The 19,932-nt window shown below is 40.3% G+C and overlaps 1 protein-coding gene across 1 annotated transcript; it reads left to right on the top strand.

Annotated features, from left to right (window-relative positions):
- The first annotated feature begins 12,255 nt into the window (after positions 1-12,255).
- Positions 12,256-19,572, top strand: eef1e1 (eukaryotic translation elongation factor 1 epsilon 1). The gene is made up of 4 exons (XM_004080967.4): positions 12,256-12,384; positions 12,923-13,120; positions 16,372-16,467; positions 18,086-19,572. Exons 1-4 carry the CDS (start codon positions 12,286-12,288, stop codon positions 18,227-18,229), a joined length of 537 nt encoding a protein of 178 aa, XP_004081015.1. The 5' UTR covers positions 12,256-12,285; the 3' UTR covers positions 18,230-19,572.
- Positions 19,573-19,932: the final 360 nt, after the last annotated feature.

Below are 19,932 nucleotides of genomic sequence, written 5' to 3'. Positions count from 1 at the left end.
GTTAAAAATTTCAATTGAAAGAAAGTCAAAAAGTATAACCACAGGAGTCTCAAACACATTGGCGCACACAGCATCCATGTTTGAATGTGGTTCAACTAATAGTTTACCAGGTTTTGCCCCAGGTTTGTTGAGTAAACACCACTAGATCCTATTAAGAGTGACGAGTTTACTGATTCCACCTTAGAATAAATCTCAGTCCTCAGCCCCCCAGCCCAAACAACTGACTGCCTTGACATGACCTTTAGGGGTTTAGTCCCAAAACAAAGGGGGGAGCACCTGCGACCAAACTCTGTATGCTAACAACTTGCAACAGTCCCACAAACCCACAACATACTAAATGAAATCATAAAAGTCAGAACAACTGTAGTTAAAGAACCGTTCCATTTATGTGACTCAATGCCTGTTTTGCTTATCCAGAAAAGGGTTTTTCTACCTTTAAAAAAATGTTGCGCATGTGAAAGTCCAGGAGCTTAAGCAGCTATGCAAATTTTTTTTTTTTTATTTTTTTTTTTTTTTATAATTAAGCCCTCAGATAGTTGTTTTGTTCCAACACCACAACCATTTCTTGACATGACAACCTTTGAATTATTAGATAAATTAAAAGTGCTCTTCTAATGTGTACAAAAACAATGATCTGAATGTCTTAACAGTGTGTACATGAACATAATACTGGTAATTGAATATATTAATTACAGCACACCTGTATCTTTCAGTAGTCAGATCCCAGTAAATGGCACTGACCCAGATATGGTCCAATGAAAGTTGTTAGTGATGGGTCATTACACTGCTAAACTGCAGTGTCACACAGATGTCCATGAGATAGATGACATGGGTGGACGTGGCTTAAAAACACTCATACATGTCCATCTATGAAGAGTCCACTGCAACACAATCTTCAATTTTGTCCATAGCAAGCATTTATTTCAAATGAAAAACAAACAGCTTATCCTGGGAGGTTTTTGAGACATTTGGTTTAATCTACTAAACCTGCAAACTGTATTCCTGTTGGATAAACATTAAGAGGCAAAAATTGTAAGCAGAAATCCTTTGGAATATAGTTGGTAATGTAGTTTGCAACTGACCACATCATTTTTATGTGGCTCATGTTATCATACTGCCATGCGATTTGTACTTATGATCCAATGAGTGAATTTAGAACATTTGTCAAAACGTGTACATTAAGTCTCTCCTTCTCGACAAACGTATTTGTTTTGGTTAGGAGTTGCAATCCCAGCTGACATCAAAGCCGTCAGACTCAAGCACAGTTTTTTTTTTTATTGCAGCTGTTCATCTTTATGTATCTTAATGTATTCTGCACACGCCTTTGTCGCTGAGGCGCACAAAGCCGACCTCGTATATTCTGTTGCCCCTGGAGTCGAGATTTTCAGTGAAGTGTCGCCAGCAAAGACACCATTAGAATGTTTTCTTTATCCTCTGTGCTCTATTTAATGCAGAAAGGTTGACCTCTAAAAAAAGCGTATTTGGTAAGATGGTTTCTAGAACATAGTTTCTGCAGAGCGGCAGGGGTTCAATAAAGATTGTGAGCCTTTCTTCATTTCCCATCGTCCCTTCATTTACACTATCTCCTGCTAGTTTACAGCCCCTCTCTACCTAAACCTAACATTACCGGTGCAACAGAAATGGCTAGCAATATTGAAGTCGTACAGTTTTGAGCCAGATGCCAGCTCGGATGAGGAAAATTAAGACATACGTGGATCTAGTCGTCTCAGTGATGCATCAGAATGGAGCGGCGCAGGAAGCCTGTGGCCTGCCGTTTTATGGTCTATGTTACGCCAACAAGTATTTTTTGTCTTCTGATTAATAGCGATTTAAATAAAGAAATACTTGGAAATGCAATTTTGGGATTAATTTTATTTCTATATGTCCTCCATCCTTAGAAAAATGCTACGAAAACATGCGAAAAACATCAAAAACATCGGAGTGGGTCTTTAATGACAACCTTGTTTATTGTGTTGCAGCCAGAGTTTAGGAGAGCACAATTTCTCTTTTTCAAATAATTTTAAATCAAGAAAACCATTTATACAGATACCTAATCCTTTCAGTAACACTGACAGAGTGTAAAAACACAAAAAAGAGAATTTTTAAATTGGCTTAAATGTTATATATATCTTTTGTAAGGATATTTTTTTAAACCTATTTATACTTTGTCCTTCTTTGCCTTGTCCTTTTATATGAGAGCATGACACCCAAGCCAAAATCCTTGTATGTTCACTCATACTTGGCCACTAAAGCTGATTCTGATTCTAATATAGTGATCTAAAAACTCAGATACTATTTTTTTTTATCTTAGAGGAACTTTAGCTACTTGTCAAATCTAAATTCATTTCTACAAAAAAAGTTGAACAGAGATTTTTCCTTCACTGTGTCTTCCCCTCCTCTTTACTTTTTTTTATTGCTGTTGTTCATCTCCTCGGTTTGCGAGCTGTCCATGAAAAGCCCTCAGCGTGGCAGCTTTAAAGGCATCCCCAAATAAATCAAGACCGCTCAGCATTAACGCCAGCAAATTATTCATGAACCTGAGGTCTCGTGGCCGGGAATAGCTTAGTGTCCTGAGTGCCATGTCACAAAGCATCGGTGCAAAGTGAAACATTCACAAACACAACAAGAACAACTACAAACAACCTTTCTGGATGGAGGTGCTGCCCCCCAACGCTGGTGCACATTTCACTCCCAGCTGCCAGAGGAAAGATAAGAAACAGCAGAAAAGTCAGCAGGGCTTCATACTCTTTTTTGACAATGTTCTCCTTCACAACCAAGCTTTGTTAATTTAATTATTAACTCGGTACCATTTGGAAAGGTGCGGACCTTCAGCGATGTGATTATTGGCAGCCTGACTGACCAACTATAGTGGATGTGGGATCAGCAGCTCTGATAATACAGGGAGAGCTCAGAGGGAGTATCCGTTTAGCAGTGACCAGCCTCGGCCTGCGCTGATTCCCCCGTAATAGGCTTTGGGCTCAGGTCCCACCGGAGAGTTTGGTTGACAATCTGACAAAGTTATCTCAAGATAAATGGGTTACGGGTCGGAGGCGGAAAGAGAGGGGAGAAAAAGCAACTTGTCAGTGATGTTTTGATGGAGGATGTGTATGGCCGGGAGCTCTGGCGCGAGCAGGTCCCCCCAGGTAGATGGAGAGATTGCTTTTGCCTGTATCTGCAAACAGAGCGCTGCTGTGTAAGCGCCTCATCTTTTGGCCTATTGGCAAATCTGATAGGTTTATTAAGAAGATCTGCAAAGACAGAGTACGAAGCGCCACCAGCCGGCCCGGACAAACCTGAGGCAAAGGTCACGAGTTCGACATTTTAGATGGACAACACTGATAGGCTCAAACGAGCATGCTCCATGTTTTATCCTTTATTAAGCCATTTAAGTAATAACTGGGCCTGTCCCTCACTCAGGACATAGACAAAAAAACTCCCAAATTTACACACATACAACTACAAAAGTTGCCCCCACGCACACAAAACACGCAGCACTCAGGACAGTACCTATCACTAAACCAGGCCTCTTTTTAGCCTTTAATTTCCCAGATAAACAGACTTTTCTCTGATCCTGTCAGTCTGCGTTATCTCCAGCGTCGGTCAGCCAGTCCGCCACTGTGGAGCAAACTAGGCCCCTAAATGTCAAAATTGCTACACTTTATTAGGTTAATTAGAAGAGTAGGGTGCATGAAAGCAGGAAGGCAAAGCAGAAGCAGACAAAATCACAACCACAGAGAATGATATTTGCAGGATATACACCATAATGCACAAGAGCTATTCACAGAAGCATATACCTCCAAAAATTACATTTTAGTTATCTGACTACCATTGCAGATCAAAGACACAACCTCCTGAAACAGGATACTGTAATCCTGTTCAGCTGCACACACGTACAAGTAAAAGGTTTCTTGCAGCTAACTGGAATGCATCGTGTCATTTTTTTTTAATTCCCATGTTTGTGGTCATTACACAGGTCACTTGCTGAGTTAAATGAGTCAAGACAGAAGAACACTTTAAAGTTCTACATTTGTCAAACCTGTGTTGAGAAGAAACCAAATACAGAAATGGAGGAAGGCACCTGGGTGAAGAACAAAAGAAGTCTTTAATAAGCTTACTAATGAAAAGACTCAGAGTGCTGAAAGGAGAAAAGTCAACTCAAAAAGAAAACCCACTGGATTGAGGAATATAACATTGCAAGAGTGAAACAGGTGGAGAAACGATAATCTGGGAGAAGAGAAAGGCACTGGAAGAATATATACAGATTGAAAATAATGACTATGACAGCATGGCAGACGGACTATAAGGGAACGAAATCTACAAAATAAAAGTGTCACAGCAGATGATTGCCCCTCCCCAATCTGGTTGGACTGGCTCTTGCATCTTGTTTTTCTATCAATGGAGTTGTTCTTTCAATTGTCACCTATTTCTTGCTAAGAATGGGGGATTACAGTGAAAATCCTTTCAGTTGGTCATTTATATAGCTGATCATTGTGATGCAATTAAAGTCCCACCCCAATCATCTTTGATCTAGTGTTAAAGTTTTCCCGGTTGTCTTTTGATTATGATTATAGCGTTTTGGGGCAAAACTCAAAATCCTGTTGTTTCCTAGGAAATAGTTTCTGCAGAGTGGCAGTAGTTCATCAAACATTTGCTTCTGAGTTTTGGGCTGTACATCTCCCACTTTCTTACAACTCCCACCTATGATTACCAGTGCAACAAAAACGGCAAGCAATATGGGAGCAATCCAGCTGTACAGTTCTGAGCCAAATACAAGCTCAAAAGAGGAAAATGAAGACGTACATGGATCTAGTCATCTCAAGTAGATGCAGTGGAAAGGACGCGGAGCAGGGAGCTTGTGGCCTGCCGATTCTAGTTTCTACTTAACAACTACCAGCTTTTTCCTATGGCATTTTTACATCTGTTCCTGATTCACTACAAATCTTAATTTTCTTTATAGATCTCCTCCATCATGAGAAAAGCACAATTTTCATTTGCGTGGGTGTTTGAGACATATTTGGCCTTACTGCAATTATCTGGACTGAACTGGATTATAATGGTAAATGGCGTATATAATGCCTTACTATCTTCTTAGAAAGCCCCGAGCGCTTTACACTCACACACCCATGCACACAAACATTCATGCACTGATGACTCCACTGCCAAACATTGGCGCCAACCTGTAAACACCGGAAGCAATGTGGGGTTCAGGTCTGGCCCAAGGACACTTCAACACATGGGCCATGCAGGAACCTAACCTGCAATCTTCCAATGAGAGGTCGACCACTCTAACTCTGCACCACGGCCGCTCACAATGAGTTTGGAATAAATTAGAACGTCATAATCATAATGCATCTTGGTTTCATGTTTTTTGGTCGGTGTGATGTGCCTAAAGACAACCTTAGTGTTGAATCGCTTCTTAATAAACAAGGTAAATTAATGTGACGTCATGTCAACAGTCAGTTAATTAAAAAAAAAATATAGAAGTCTTGCTCTGAACTGTTTAGAGAAAAACGGTTAGCCTAAAGTACCATGAAAATCCAGAATTATCATTATAAATTCATTTTTTTACTTTGGCTTTGCTTTATACAGTTTCAAAGCTGCAAATGTCAAAAGAACAAACACTTATTGTGTGAATGAAAAACAAAACTTTAAATTAAAAAAAAGAAAAGGTTAACTTCTAAGACTTTAATTTGCTGTATGGCACAAACTAAGATTTTATTAAAGTTTTTTTTATTATTAAACACCATTAGAGGAGTTACAGTGTTTTCCAAAGCCTTTCTCCATCTCAACCGTTGAACGTGACACAGCTGATCAATGCTGCGCAGACTGTGCTAATCGATTAGGAGTGAACAGAGGGAGACAGGTCTAATGGCTGCTCCTGACTGAACAGGCCTTCCCATGTAAGAGCAATTGTTCATTACTGGGCTATTTCATGGTGTTCGTCACTTTGCAAGCTTTTGTCTTTCATTCGGCAGCGTGTTGTATGGAGGAATGGCCTCAGGATATATTGTCTGCTCAGAGCTTGAATGTTGTCATGCTAGTTCTCAGTGATTTGCTTCGTGCGATTCAGGACTTTGAAAAATGGGAAATGTGTTCTGCAGACTTGGGAGAAAATGTTGTATGTGGTATCAGTGTTACCCTATGCAGCATGTTGAGAAAAATCTGTGGGAGAATGGAGCTATGTGTCAGTTCAATCAGAATCTTCAAGTGATGTTTCAGTACTTATGGTGGCTTTAATGTTTTATTACAATCAGCTCAATGTCCAGGTTTTCGAATGCTTTTCAATGTTCTTCAGGGTTCAGGCAGAGCAATCTTTAATTCATGCAGCACTGAGAGAGTTTTATATGATCCACACGCAGTGCACTATTGATGCTTTGTTATGAAATACGCATGTTCGCCGCCACGTTACTCCAAGGAAGCCAAAAGCAATAAGTCACGGACAGGCTCTTGACTGTTGCTCTGAGTTGAATTATTTACCTTACATTCCACCAATATGTAAAGTATCTGAAGCATCTCAATCCAGATCCTTCTGCACCGCAGCTCAGTGATTCTCCCCACATTAAACAGAGACCTCTGGGCATGACAGCAGCCATACATTATTTCTACCTCACACTCTCACGGCTCGTACAGCTACACACCGTGCCGCACATAGCTCCACATATAACCTCTGATGCATTATTTCTCTAGCCTTCAGAGCGAAAGTCACAGGTGAGTCCTGGTCGCTTTCATCATAGTCTGGCTGTCCGGCTGCCTGGCTGGAGTCTCATCTGTCCCTGGGTTGAAATTGCCAATAAAGAGGGCCTCATATAGATCGCCCCCAACGGGCGCCGGCTACCTGTCATGGAGACAATGATTCCTTACTCTCAGAGTGGGGAAGAGGGACAAATAACCTTCTGAATCTCCCTATATCTATCTCTGCACCCACCCCCTTTGAACACTCTTCTTTTTCAGTCCCTGCTACCCTTCTCCAGCAGGCCATAAAGTGCAGCGCGAAAGGGAGATAGTGGACACAGTTATGGGAGAGGCAAGTGCCGGCCTGAGCCTTCACTTTCCAGCTCCATAGGCCGTCAATCACAGCAATAGGTTAAGGACATGAAGACGAATGGGATTAGGAGTAGAGCTGTTTTTTTGCTTTTTTTAAATGTGCTCTCACGCAACTGTAATTCTACTTTTCAATGCAAAATACAACCAGTCATTGCAAACTATTAAGAACAAAACTATAAAAATGCTCCTGTCAAGAAAACAATAATTATCAGTTCCTGTTTTAATGACAGAAAGGTTTTTAGCTGCACATTTTCTTGCATTTTAGATCAGGCCAAAATTTAGCATGGAGAGCTACACTTCAGGTTGCTCTTAGAAGAGTGAAACAGCTCCCTGTCCTTCTGACTAATACAGAAAAAAGCCCAGCTTCGCTTTCAGTGTTTTTCTAATTTCAATTAACGCTTTCTCTGTAAGTTACCCATGACACATATCAATTTAACACTCACTTTTCAGTCTTAAACAAACAAAAATAGTTACATTTTTACCAGGCAGAAATCCAGTTTAGATGCAATTGAGATATGGGCTGCAGGATTTATGAAAGACCCACAGTGCTCCCTGCTGGTAAAAAAACAGAACATCAACTGAAGACCACCAGCCACAGTTTAGCATCCGTATGCAAGTTGCACAACTGCAGCCCTATAAAAACACAGGAGTCTCCCTCATCAACCCTTCCGGCCACAGAGAGAGCACCGGCACATCAGCTTCCTCCAAGATTTTGTCTGAATCACAGATGAGAGACACGGGAAGAGAAAATGAGACACAGAGCAATGAAGATGAACCTGCATGGCCAATGGGCAACTTCAATAAAGACAATCTGACTTTTCAGAAGCTATAATAATCAACATCCCTCCACCATGCTTGTTTGTCTGAGGGGGACACGGATGGCTTTGGAAGAAGAAATTCAGAGCGGTAATTAATACTCCTAAGTGACTGCCGCTGCATGGGAGGCAGGGACAGGGTCTGTGAACTGGTACTGTTTCCCCCAGCGTGTCCCAGAGTACTGTGTGCTGGCATCTAAGTAGAGGAAGAGGAAATGGAGAAACTGCCCTTATTATTTCTTCATTTGTCTTGGGGGGCCTCTCTCGATCAGTCTCTCAGATGCCCTCCCACACACACACACACACACAAAACACACACGCATACTCGTGGCTTCCAATGCTAATTTTGTGTCACAAACGCTAAAGAAGACATGAAATGCCACAAAAATGTCAACACTCCACCCCTTGTCAGCGGCTCATCCCACCCTTACCTCCCCCTGGTAAACACACTCAAACATACACTCATTGCGTGTTTTGCAGTGTGATGGAGTGTGGAACCAGCTTGTTGTTTTTAGCCCTTGGCTCCCTGCTTCTGTAAGGAGCAGCAGGGTGGTTCCTATAATCCCATCACTGTTGTCGTCACCAAGGCCCACAGGGTGATACCTGGAGGTGAGACATTTCTGGCAGCCTCCAACTCTTCTTGGATGCTACAGCCATAAGGCGCTCCACCATTAGTCATGTGCAACTCGGCCGGAACGGGACTTACAGTACAGAGGGGTTTGGCTTGAAAATGCAAAGGAAACATGTCTTGAAGATGATCTATGTTTTCAAGAGGCAAAGTTTCAAAGCAAGAGATTAAAAGTAGACTTAAGACAAGTTATGAACTGAAAGGTTAAGTCTTTATCCTGTTTTCATGTCACGTCAGCTTTTATCTTTTTCTCCAGGAATTAGTCATGCTCTCGTTTTTTTGAGTTCGACTTACAGGAAATAAGTTGGGGGGGGAAAAATCCAGGAGAACTTTTTGGGGCAATTTTTAATTATTTGTGGACAAATTTGAATAATTAAAATAAACATTTTTCACAGCTTAAATTTCAAAATACATCCAAAATGGTTATCTTTTCACACCGAGGAATCATGTTGGATTTTTTTCCTTTAGGTTTTTCTTTAAAAATAAACAATAACACGTAATTTTTTGACAAAACAATTATTAAATATTTATTACCCACTACTGTCAAACTATTGCATTTTTTCCATTGCAGGTAAATACATTTTAATGTACACACACTCCTCACATCTTTGAACAAACGCAAATAAAAGAAAAAAAACCTTAGTGGAGCTGAAGGTGCAGGCAGCTAGCTGACCCCCACACATCTGTCTGTCTTCATCTCACAGCCTCAGCCTTCCCTCAAACTGTCACACAGCCGCCTGGCGCCTGTCCCCCAGGTTCACTCTGCGGCGGGGTATCAACCCAGCACCACTATGCAATTTCCCCAATGTGTGCTGACAGTGTACATATCTGCTTCTCACAAAGGTCCCTCCCCTCCTTCCATGAGCATCTGTGTGGTTGGGACACACTTTTCAGTCAAACAGCTTTCACAGGTTATAAAAGGTAAGAAAGGAGACAGGCAGTGCTGCGGGCCCCACATCCGGCTAGACGAATCAGTGTACAAGCATATTGTAAGCTACCAACGGGACGGGGGGGATATATCTAACAGGACTGAGGCTGTGTTTATGGCTATGCCTTCCTTGGGAAGCCCAACGGCAAGCTTCATGACCCCCCTACTGTAGATTTTCTTACTAATTTAACCCCAGATTGTATATCAAATCATGATCGGCATGAAAAAACTCCCACAGGCTACAGTTAGTCCCAAGCACTAGGGATCGTTGTCCTCACCCCGCCTGAGTACAGACAGGATGTGGCAGCTTGGAGGCATTACGTTGAAGAAGACCCACTTTAATGCTGCGGGCATGCATTTATAGGAGCCCTAGTTGGGTAAAAGTGTATGACGTGCTGGATTCTGTAAACAAACAGCAGAAATGGAAGACTAGATGAGGGAAAAAAATGTTGAAAATTAGTCCTATTTTGTTTGATAACATCTAATCATTTATGATAGTCTGTGTACTCATTCCTATAATTAATGTATTTTCTGGGACAGCTTTTTCTCAACAAATTGGGTTTAAAAATATCTTCTGTTCTTTTGCATTAAACGAATTAGGTAAAGAGGAGCATTGTGGGTGCATGGGGCTTGAAACGTTACTGAAAGCAGGACGAGCAGGCTGCCACAAACTCTTGGATTTTCAACATCTTTCAGACAGTAGTCTGAGACTTCTCATAAATTTTTGTCTGAAGTTTGTGCTTGAAATTTAAAATCCTGTCAAGCCACTTTGTAAAAACAGGCCCATTAGAAATATATTAGAAAATCTTACTCAATCGGCAGAAAAACAAACTTACTCAGACTTCTTTATTTTTTTAGAAAACATTCTAGTCACTAAGACATTTTATTTTTCAAACTAAGATTATGTTGCTATTGAAAAACTTTCTTGATAAGATTATTTTTTATGCAAAAATAAAACACATTTTCTACAAAACAAGGGTCTTTTTACTTTCTTGAGATTCCGTTTTTGCAGTGCAAAAAGTGGTGCAGACCACAAACAACAGTGTTACAGTTTTCAAAACAGGTTCAGAGCGTGTGTATTAAGTTATGAAGTCAACTAAATGGCACAAATGCAGACTTGTGTCTTCTTTGTGGTTTTCTTTTAGCTCCAAGCTACTTAGAAAGTTGCAGAATATGTGTAGCTGATGCCAACTAATACAAACGCTTAACCGTTCCTTTAGCTGTAACTACCCAAACTTAACCCAAGAAAAATGCATTGCTTCATCTGCAGCGCTGCTTCCCCAGGGGACGGGTCAAATGTGTGGAACAAATTTTACACACCTAGCTGCGTGACAACTAATGGGACTTTAAACTTTAACTTTAATTTGCCATGTAGACATGTATAATCCAAGACTACACTTAAGTTAGCATCGACTTAAATGGCTAAAGCATTGAAGAATATTTTTTGTATCATTGAAAATACAATTCCATGTAGATCCCTTTAAGAAAACTGCAGTATGATTTTGCTTTTCTGAGTGTTAGCACAATTTTTTTAAAGCTACTGAGTTCACTGTTGGATGCAGAAACCTGTAACATTTAAGTTTCTGTCTGGTTCATTTCTTTTGAAAAAATAATTGGTGTTAGCCTACTTAAAAAAAAAACAAATCTTGCAGATTATTTCATCTAGGTGTACAAAAAATGGAGGAAACTGGTTTAGTTAAAACCCTCTTTAATTTTTTGTATTTTCTGCATATATTACCATCCCTAGAAATGCATAACAATCCCTCAAAATTATGAATATCATTTCTAGAGTCTTGTATGACCTGAAATATTGTCTTTCCAATGAGCTGTTACAAATAGGATCTGCTGAGCGTGAAAGGACAGATTGTAGTATCACACCTCAACCTAGCTGTCCCTTTCTATGAAGTCACAAATAAGCGCAGAAGTGCACACTCACACATTCATCTGGACATTACTTTGTTAGTAAATGCCTTTTTTTTTGGTTACTGACAGGTGACATTTTATTATGGGGGAATCATGGATGCACACAATAGATCTAACCAGACATGACCCAGTCAATGTCACAACCTGGGCAGGCTGTGTAGAGACTGACAAACTGGCAGAAAGACAAAAACTTGCTGCAGGAACTTCAAACAAAACTTCTGGGGTTCCTCAACTGATCTGACACTTTCTGGCTACAGATAGTCATGAGAGATTTTATGTGTTTACATGCAGAATGTTATTAACCAGCAGGACAGCATACGATGCATTTTTTGTGCTCCAGTTTTCTCTGTTGGGGAAATGTATATGTAATCTTTAAAAAAACCTGCATATATGAAAAAGAACTAGGATACTCACGTTGACAAATAGACTACATCAATACTATGATAATAATAATAATTGATTGGATTTATCTGCACTTTTCCTGAAACTCAAGGCAATGATGTTGTCTAAATTATTACACCTGTTTAAAGTCAGGCCTACGGCTGAAGACTTTTGCCTTTTTTCTTTTCCTGTGGGAGGTAAAACTACAACTGGAAGAAATACATTTGGGGGAAAAAATTATATCAAAATGATACAATATATTTAAATATGAAATTTGTATGAGATTACTTACTTTATTAAACCATTAAAATGAATTGAGTTATGCATTCTTAAATTTTCAATAATATTTTTACGTTTTTTCCATACAATTGTGTTATTAAAAAAATATAAATCTGTTTTATTATTTTATTTTACATTTAGCTTTTTTTTTTAATTAATGTTTCCTGATGCACTATAGACTAAGCCAAGGTGAGTGTTTATTGGATGCATCTAACGTCAATCAACCCTTATTGGGCGGAACTAGGAAAATTCAGCCAATCAGAACAAAAACTTTCCTTTGCTAACCCATGAACTGGGAAAACATGGCGTTACGGGAGCTATCGTCGCTAGAGAAATATTTGGGCCTGAAAAAGCCTAATAAATACAGTACGCAGGGAGATAAAAAGGTAACTTAAAAAACACTTGCGCTACTATATAGTGCAGATTGAAAGTTGCTGTTTAGCCGTACAGAAGTGTTCAAGCAGCTGCTAGCGGTAAACGGTTGCTAGCATTGAGATGCTAACGAGCATGTGGAGAGTCCTCCATAACAGCAGGCTCTTTTGAAACGACTGAAAGCTCTTGTTAGCTTCTTGGTCGAAACTGAGTAACCAGTAGTGTGTCGCAAACAGCAGCAGTAGTCTGTTCTCATGATATTGACCCTCAAAGCTTTGCAAGTTAATTGAGGTAAACGGAGAGCTCCCTGCTTGCCTTTATTTCAGGGCTTCCTAAGCGGCACAGAGCAGGGGCGGTGCTATCTTTGTGGATTTAAATTGTGGGTGTGTTTGCTTTCAAAATTTTAACTAAGTAAATTAAATGCGTTACCTTGATTTTTATAGCTTATAATCAGTATGAAAACACAAGTATATGAAAGCATAGGTGGTCATTTTAAAGCAAAGTGCATGAAGTACTGTTTCTGACCTTGCTTTTTGTGATCCATCTCTATAGGTACCAGTGCTGCAGAATAACCAGGGACCTCCTCTGGTGGGGTTGATAACCATCGCCTGTCACCTGGTGAAAGAGGCCAAACGCTCAAATCTACTGGGTGAATCTGCTGAAGGCAGAGCAGTGGTGCAACAGTGGCTGGAGTACAGGGTCACCAGACTTGATGGCTGCACTAAGGAAGACAGCAAGACCATCCTTAAGGTAGAAAAGTTGCTATTTCATTGATACCTGTTAGTTTTTTCTCAAATGTAGTGATTTGTAGATCAAAATGAGTTATTATCAGCAAAGTTTGGCCCTGATTATCACAATAAAATTAAGAAACATCTTTGGATGTAGTCAGAGTAGGAGAAAATCCTATCAATTTAAAATGTTTAAGCAAATATTGTTGGATTTTAGAAGAACCAGCTCCATCGGTTAGAAGTACATCTCCGTTTTTCTTGTATTCCTCTCATCTGTTGGCTACTTTGATCAATGTGTGTCTCTTTTAGTGCTCTTGAGGCACAAACGACAGGAATACAGATTGATGTATGGCCCTTCAGTGACATGGCCCCATGCTACACAGAAAAGCATTTTAATGTGCTTGACGCCAGTCAGCGTGAAAGGGATCGTCAGCCACTGGCCGACTGGACACTTGGCGCCTCTTGGCACCATCCTGTCAGCATGAAGTGGCTGTATGTTTGTGTGTGTTTGTGCGTACTTCTCAGCATGACACGCTGTTGTGGCATGGCTGAGGAGTCATGCTGTGTTGCAGCATGTTATCTGGACAGGCCTTTTAAACATTTTAATGGTGCCGCTTACAGAAAGAAGTCGCCCTGAGCGGCTCAGCTCTGGTACCCGGTGGCCCCCTGTCCTGTCCTTCTGCTTTAGCTGCATCCTTAACCCTCCTCTCTCAAGTCACCCGTCATTTCTGATTAAATTATCCAGAGATAAAAATGCATCAACAATAGGAGTTTTTAAAACCATCCAAAGGCAGGATGCCAACAAGAAATTCCTCCATTATTAAGTCTAAACTTGTTTCTAAAGTAAAAACTCACTTTACTGTTAATATGATAAAACTATTTGGACATAACATTGTTTTTCTCTTTGAAACCTCAAAGATAGTTTGACTAGGACTTGGCAATATGGCCAAAAAAAAAAATCTATGATTTCTTTTTTTATATATACAAAATTTGATTTGCACAATTAATCAAATTTTTTTCTCTCCCTCCCTTTTACTTCCCTTAACAAAAATTACACACGACAGAATAAATTTAACAAAAACTTTTTGATTTAAAGATCTCCTTTGGAGGTTGGCCTGAACACTAAGTGCACCTGTAAAAAGGTTTGGTGGCAGCAGGTGTTTTGTGAGATACCACAAGCTTGAGAATCTCATAAAGAGAAACACTTCTCACACTTGACATAGTACCTCTGTTTCAGGTGTTGAAATAAATTCGTGGTACTCCAACCTTTCAGAACAACAGCCTTCAAACAGATTTTTCAGTGTTCAAGTTGATGCTCCTAATCTGAGGTCACCACCCCACTGGCCAAAGTTTAATTCTCAGCTCACCACAGCACTCTGTAATGTTACAGAGACACTGCTAATAAAGTTTCATTCACAATTGATTCAGGTCTGGTATTATATTTAGAAAATTCAGTTTATGGATGTCCTATTCATTAATTTTTGTTGTATTTATCTGAAACGTCTCAAAGTTCGGCCTGTATGGCAATAGTCCGTGGTCCCATACTGACGACTCGCGGAACTGCTCATTGGTATAGGGTCAGGGTCATAGTGTATTCTGTATCTAATGACACCACTATCTCCAAACCAGGAGGTTTATCCTCCAGTTTTGTCTGGATTCAGATTTTCCTAAAAATAAGTCTTCCTAAACAGCAAATTTGAATTAATCAATAAAATCAAATTATCGGCCAGCCCTCGTTTGAACCTCTTTTGACAGAATTTAACAAGTATGATTGCTTTATTTGACTTATATGGCAATATGTTACTAAATTCACAGCGTTGTGTCCTTCTGAGCAATAATCAAGGCTTCAATAAAAGGTTTCTTCTGGATGAAATGTCTAATTCTTAATCAAAGAAAAGACGTTTGATTCAATGCATTTGTTTTCTTCCCCCAATACAATGTCTTCTATATTAAAAAAATGCTCCCGTTATTTAATCAAATCAGTTTTCATTTTCATGTAACTCAAAGGGCTTTACTTAGTTAAAACATTTTCCAAAATCTAAACCAAAAAAACGGAGGCATTCACCCACAAAAAATTATAAATCGCATACGATGCCCACAGTTCCTTCAACCTCAACACACACAACATCATAAAGCATAAAAGGATTCATAAATAAGATGCAAAGTAGAAATAGGGCTTGATAAGTAAGTGGGGAAACAATATTTCTAGGACCTGTCCACACCAGTGACCCCCCCCACTCATATTCACAGAGAACGCTTCAAAGCAAGGAGCCAGACCCTGGAAACCCCATTGAATGCAGTGTGGTTTCCAGGGTCCGGCTCCTTCATAGCAGAGGCTGAATCCCTGCTGTGGAGGATCCCTCTAAGGAAAACAAATGTAAAAGCAGTTGAATAGAAGTAAAGACAGAGACTGATAGCCTGATAAATAAATATGGATGTAGATCAATAAAAGGGGAAACACATCTAGAAATCATTAGAACCTCTATTTTACAGTTTTATCATTAAGTATGGCTTCAAAGTTTTCCAGTGAACACAGTAGCTAATGCACTCCTAAGGTGGATACAGGTAGGCTTACAACCCAGATTTGAGCTCCATATGTTGAGAATGTTCAAGGGGGGGGGAGGGGGGGGGGGTGAAGAGCTTTCTGTCTTCTGATGCACGACTGGCTTCAGTTTTATGGCTGTAGGGTAAGAAAAGAAAGGATCGGATTCTTGGAGGGGAGGAAGTCTGCAGTCTTCATGCCTTGTTTGGCATCACCCACTCTTGCCGCACAATAACTCCATTTGCCCCCAAGATGCTCTACTGTGTGAACACGGAGTTTTCGCCTGCACAGCGTACAAGCGCTAAAGATGGTCCCTTCCTCTGGGACCAGCACTTCTGTGCATGACTTTGTGCAGACAGACATTGACTGAGAGACACAAAACGCTTCCCGAGTTTGTAAGGCCTTCATTGGGTTTGCAGGCGACAGTTGCAGTAATTTCTAGCGGAGTAAACAAATGTGTTTGGTATGACATCTCTGTTAAGGCTGCAGTCATGGGGAGAGATGGTATAACCCCCCAGGAAACAAATTATTAATGTTCACATCACATACACACACAGCAGGGGCAGTACAGCAGTATTTTAGATTCACTGATATAAAGAGGAATTAACCTGCTGTTGTATGATTTTTATGCTAAATGGAATCAATTTTGTAATCTTTGAACTTTCTTGAGTTTTTCCTGTCACATCTAATAAAAAAACGGGGGGAAATTCATGAAATGCTTTCTCTTTTAGGAACTTAACATTCACCTGCAGGACAATGTCTACTTGGCAGGGAACCACTTCACCTTAGCTGATACTCTTATGTACTATGGTATACATCCACTCATAGTAAGTAAACTTCCTCTTGTATTGTGTAATTATTAAGACCCACTCTAATGAAAATGCTGTTTTTGGTGTTATTAACATGCTTTTGTGGACTTTTTCTCTGCTGGTATAAAGAAAATTAAGATTACAACTGTATTTCTGAGTATGTCTATTCACATCCTGGTGAATCAGGAGGAGACAAAAAAATGCCATTGGAAAAACTTTACAGGTTTATCCTGGTTAACAAGCTCCCTGCTCCACTTCATTCCGATGCAGACAAATAGATACGCCTTTGTTTTCCTCGTCTGAGCTGACATCTGGCTCAAAACTATTCGGCTGGATTGCTCCATTACTGCTCACTATTTTTGTTGCAGTGGTAATGTTAGGTTGGGGTTGTGAGGGTGTTCCATGTTTCAGGTCCGCACAGCCGGGAACTTGGGGCGATCAAGGCCTAAAACCCATTTGCATTAACAATTGAAAATGTTGTATTCTCTACACGTTTCTTAAAAAAGTTTTTTTTTTAAACTCCACAGGGGTATGATGGGAATAAACCTGTGAAAGAATTGTAAATAACTTAAGAGACTTTAACTGTAAACAAGCACACTATGCAAATAAGATGATAAAACGTAAGCTTAAGCAAAACCAGAAGTCTGCCATTGGCATTCATTTCAAGTCCATTCTTAGTATTTTTTGTACAGACATTTTTTATTAAACAGCTACTGTTGGGCTTTTATTTTTTAGTTTAGTTCTGCCTGAAATTTAGAATTTTTGAATAAGTAAAAGTAAAACTTATAGAAGATAAGTCTATTCATGGGTATAACTTGTTTATCTTTATATCTTTTCAGTTGTGTTTAATGTCGATCATTCAGACTCGAGCATCCATCTTCTGCTATTAGCTCTCACTTTAGTCAAACCACAACTTTAATTATTAATTTGTCATAGAGGATAGCGCTCGATTTGACCAGTCATTTGGCCGGAGGGCTTTGAGATCAAGCTGGCAATGAACACACGGCTTATAAACGCATTCTCAGTTCTCTTCAAACAGACAGTGATGTGGCATGAAGTGATGTCTTAAGCCTCAGACCAGGAACAAGTAAGTTTGTTACGCCTTACAGGATAAAATAAAAGAGACTTCAGAAATAGGAAAGGCGGAATGAGATGGAGGGAGGGAGCGATCACATGTTGAGAGGTGTCAGTGGTTGTGGCAGAGATGGAAGTCTGCCCCCCGCCACCAGGCAGAAGAGCGTCACTTTGATTTGCGATCAGTGTGGCTTTTAACCTCAGGGACGGCAGGTCAGCCAGTCTGACCTTTGACCGCAGTTTGTGCTGATGTTCAATTCATGGAAACAACTTTACACAGACATTAAACCTGACTGATGCTAGAATGCTCTCAGGCTGCTTTTTCTTCCATGCAATAAACTTTTGTTCATTACTTAATTGGATAAATATAAACCACATGCTTAGTAACTTAATGATTTATGTTTTTCTTTACATTTGCTTTCCCACATTGTCAATTTCACTTTGAGGGGAGTTTAAAACTACTTTAAAACGTAATCAACTACCACACTGTTAAGCTTACTTGCCTACAATTTTTAATTGTTCTTGGTTTTTAAAGAACTTATCGGTGTTGTCCTTTACTCAGGTGGACTTGACCGTCCAGGAGAAGGAGCAGTATCTGAACGTGGCCCGCTGGTTCGACCACATTCAGCATATCCCCAGCCTGCGACACCACCTCCCTCCAGTAGTCGTACTCAGGAACAGAATCTACACCAGCAGACACCATTGAGACTCAACCTGAGCCACTTTCCTCCAATCCTCCCCAGACCGACTTGTTTCAAGCTTTCTGTCTTTGGGCCCGGGCCGCCAGTCCACTTACTTCCAAGAGCACATTGGTTATGTTGTGTCCATCCTCTGTAATTCTGTAATTAGCTTCTGTTGCTGCTTTGTGGTTGATTCCAACAAATGATTGTTAGTTTATCCTCCTAAAAGGATGTCAGTGACTTTGAACCTTTATTTTCATGTAGGTAAAAAAAAATTCGACATCGGTGTTGAACATTGGATTCTTCCTGTGGTCTGGGAGTGATGACATGGAAAGTCCCATAGTTTATTGGTATTTGAGGGTAAATTGTGTTGGGTCTTTTCAAAGGGAAAGCTGTTTACGCTGTGGTGTAGCGCTGCTAACTTGGTTAAAAGGTGTTCTTATTTATGAATAGAATGTTCTGTTTAATCTGAGCCTTGAATTTTTTTTATCATGGCTATTACAAGTTGATAAAATTAGACAGACTAGTACCTAGCCCATTATTCAGTGTGAGTCTGTACCATTTTAACCCATTAGGTATTTTTATAAGTTTGAATTTGCATCTCAGCCTTTTTGACTGGACAGTGTAGTCTGTCTGCGCCTGTATTTCTGTTAATTCGCAATTACATCCCCACTCTCCGTTCCACTTCCTCGCCACCAGTTGTGTGGGCAGCATTGAGCAGTTGAACGTCAGCCCCAGAGTCGGAGATCAGAGTGAGCCTCCAATCAGTCCCAGTACCACCACTGTTGATGCTGCAGGCCAGAAAGAGGGCAGTGGGCTCACCAGCTGCCACACAGATCCAGCCAGCCAAGGCCAGAACTCAGGCCCCTGGGCGACAGTCAGCCACTGTGTGTCATTTCAACCCTCATGCTCCCACAGGGCTGCGGCGGAGAGAAGGACGAGGAGAGGCAGCGAGTGAACGAGCAAGGGAGGAATGAAGGGATGGAGGCCACAAAGCAAAACAGCACCCAGAGGCCGAGAGATCTTTTAGTGACACGAACAATCATCCGGGTCTCTGCAGGCTGGCTGGATGCTTTCCATTAGCATAATTAACAGGTCAAATCATGGCAGCAGAAGCAGAACCTCTGTTCATGAAGGTAATAGGTATCCAGACAACACTATGTACAGTTAAAGGATTACAGTAAAGCATTTGTCTTCACTCTTTCTGTACACTGAATCTCTGCTCCCATGCCTCAATATTTCAGTTTAAATACCTGCATTTCTGTTGTTTTTCTCTGCTACATTACAAGTCTTATCTCCTCATTGTCTTCAGGATAGAAACATGATGTTCATCCTTTGCCAATAAATCAAAAAGATGCAAAGCTTATGACCCCTGACTTGTCCTCTGATTATTCTTTGTGTACTTTTGGTATTCTCCAAGAATTTATTTGTGCACAGGCCAGACAGAAGACAGAACTATTGTTCAATTGGGTTCTCTCAGACAGCGTGCTATGTGTTTGCGGCAAGTGCTACAAAGTAGATGTGAAGGATATAAACAGCTTGGAGTCATTTGAGAAAGCCTTGTGACTACATGGGGTAGTTTGTGCTGTGGTTCGGCGTTAAAAGAAGGCCTTGTCTTTGTGGTTACGTTAACATTCAACTGGAATTTTGTATCTGGAGCTCTATAACAGAGTTTTAATTTGTTCAGAGTTGAAGATAATGTTATTTTTTGCTTGCAAAGATGTCATTT

This window comes from Oryzias latipes, chromosome 20 (genome assembly GCF_002234675.1).
Source record: "Oryzias latipes chromosome 20, ASM223467v1".
Classification (NCBI taxonomy): Eukaryota; Metazoa; Chordata; class Actinopteri; order Beloniformes; family Adrianichthyidae; genus Oryzias; species Oryzias latipes.
Note: the sequence above shows the minus strand (reverse complement) of the source record. Positions and strands in the feature narration are given on the sequence as shown.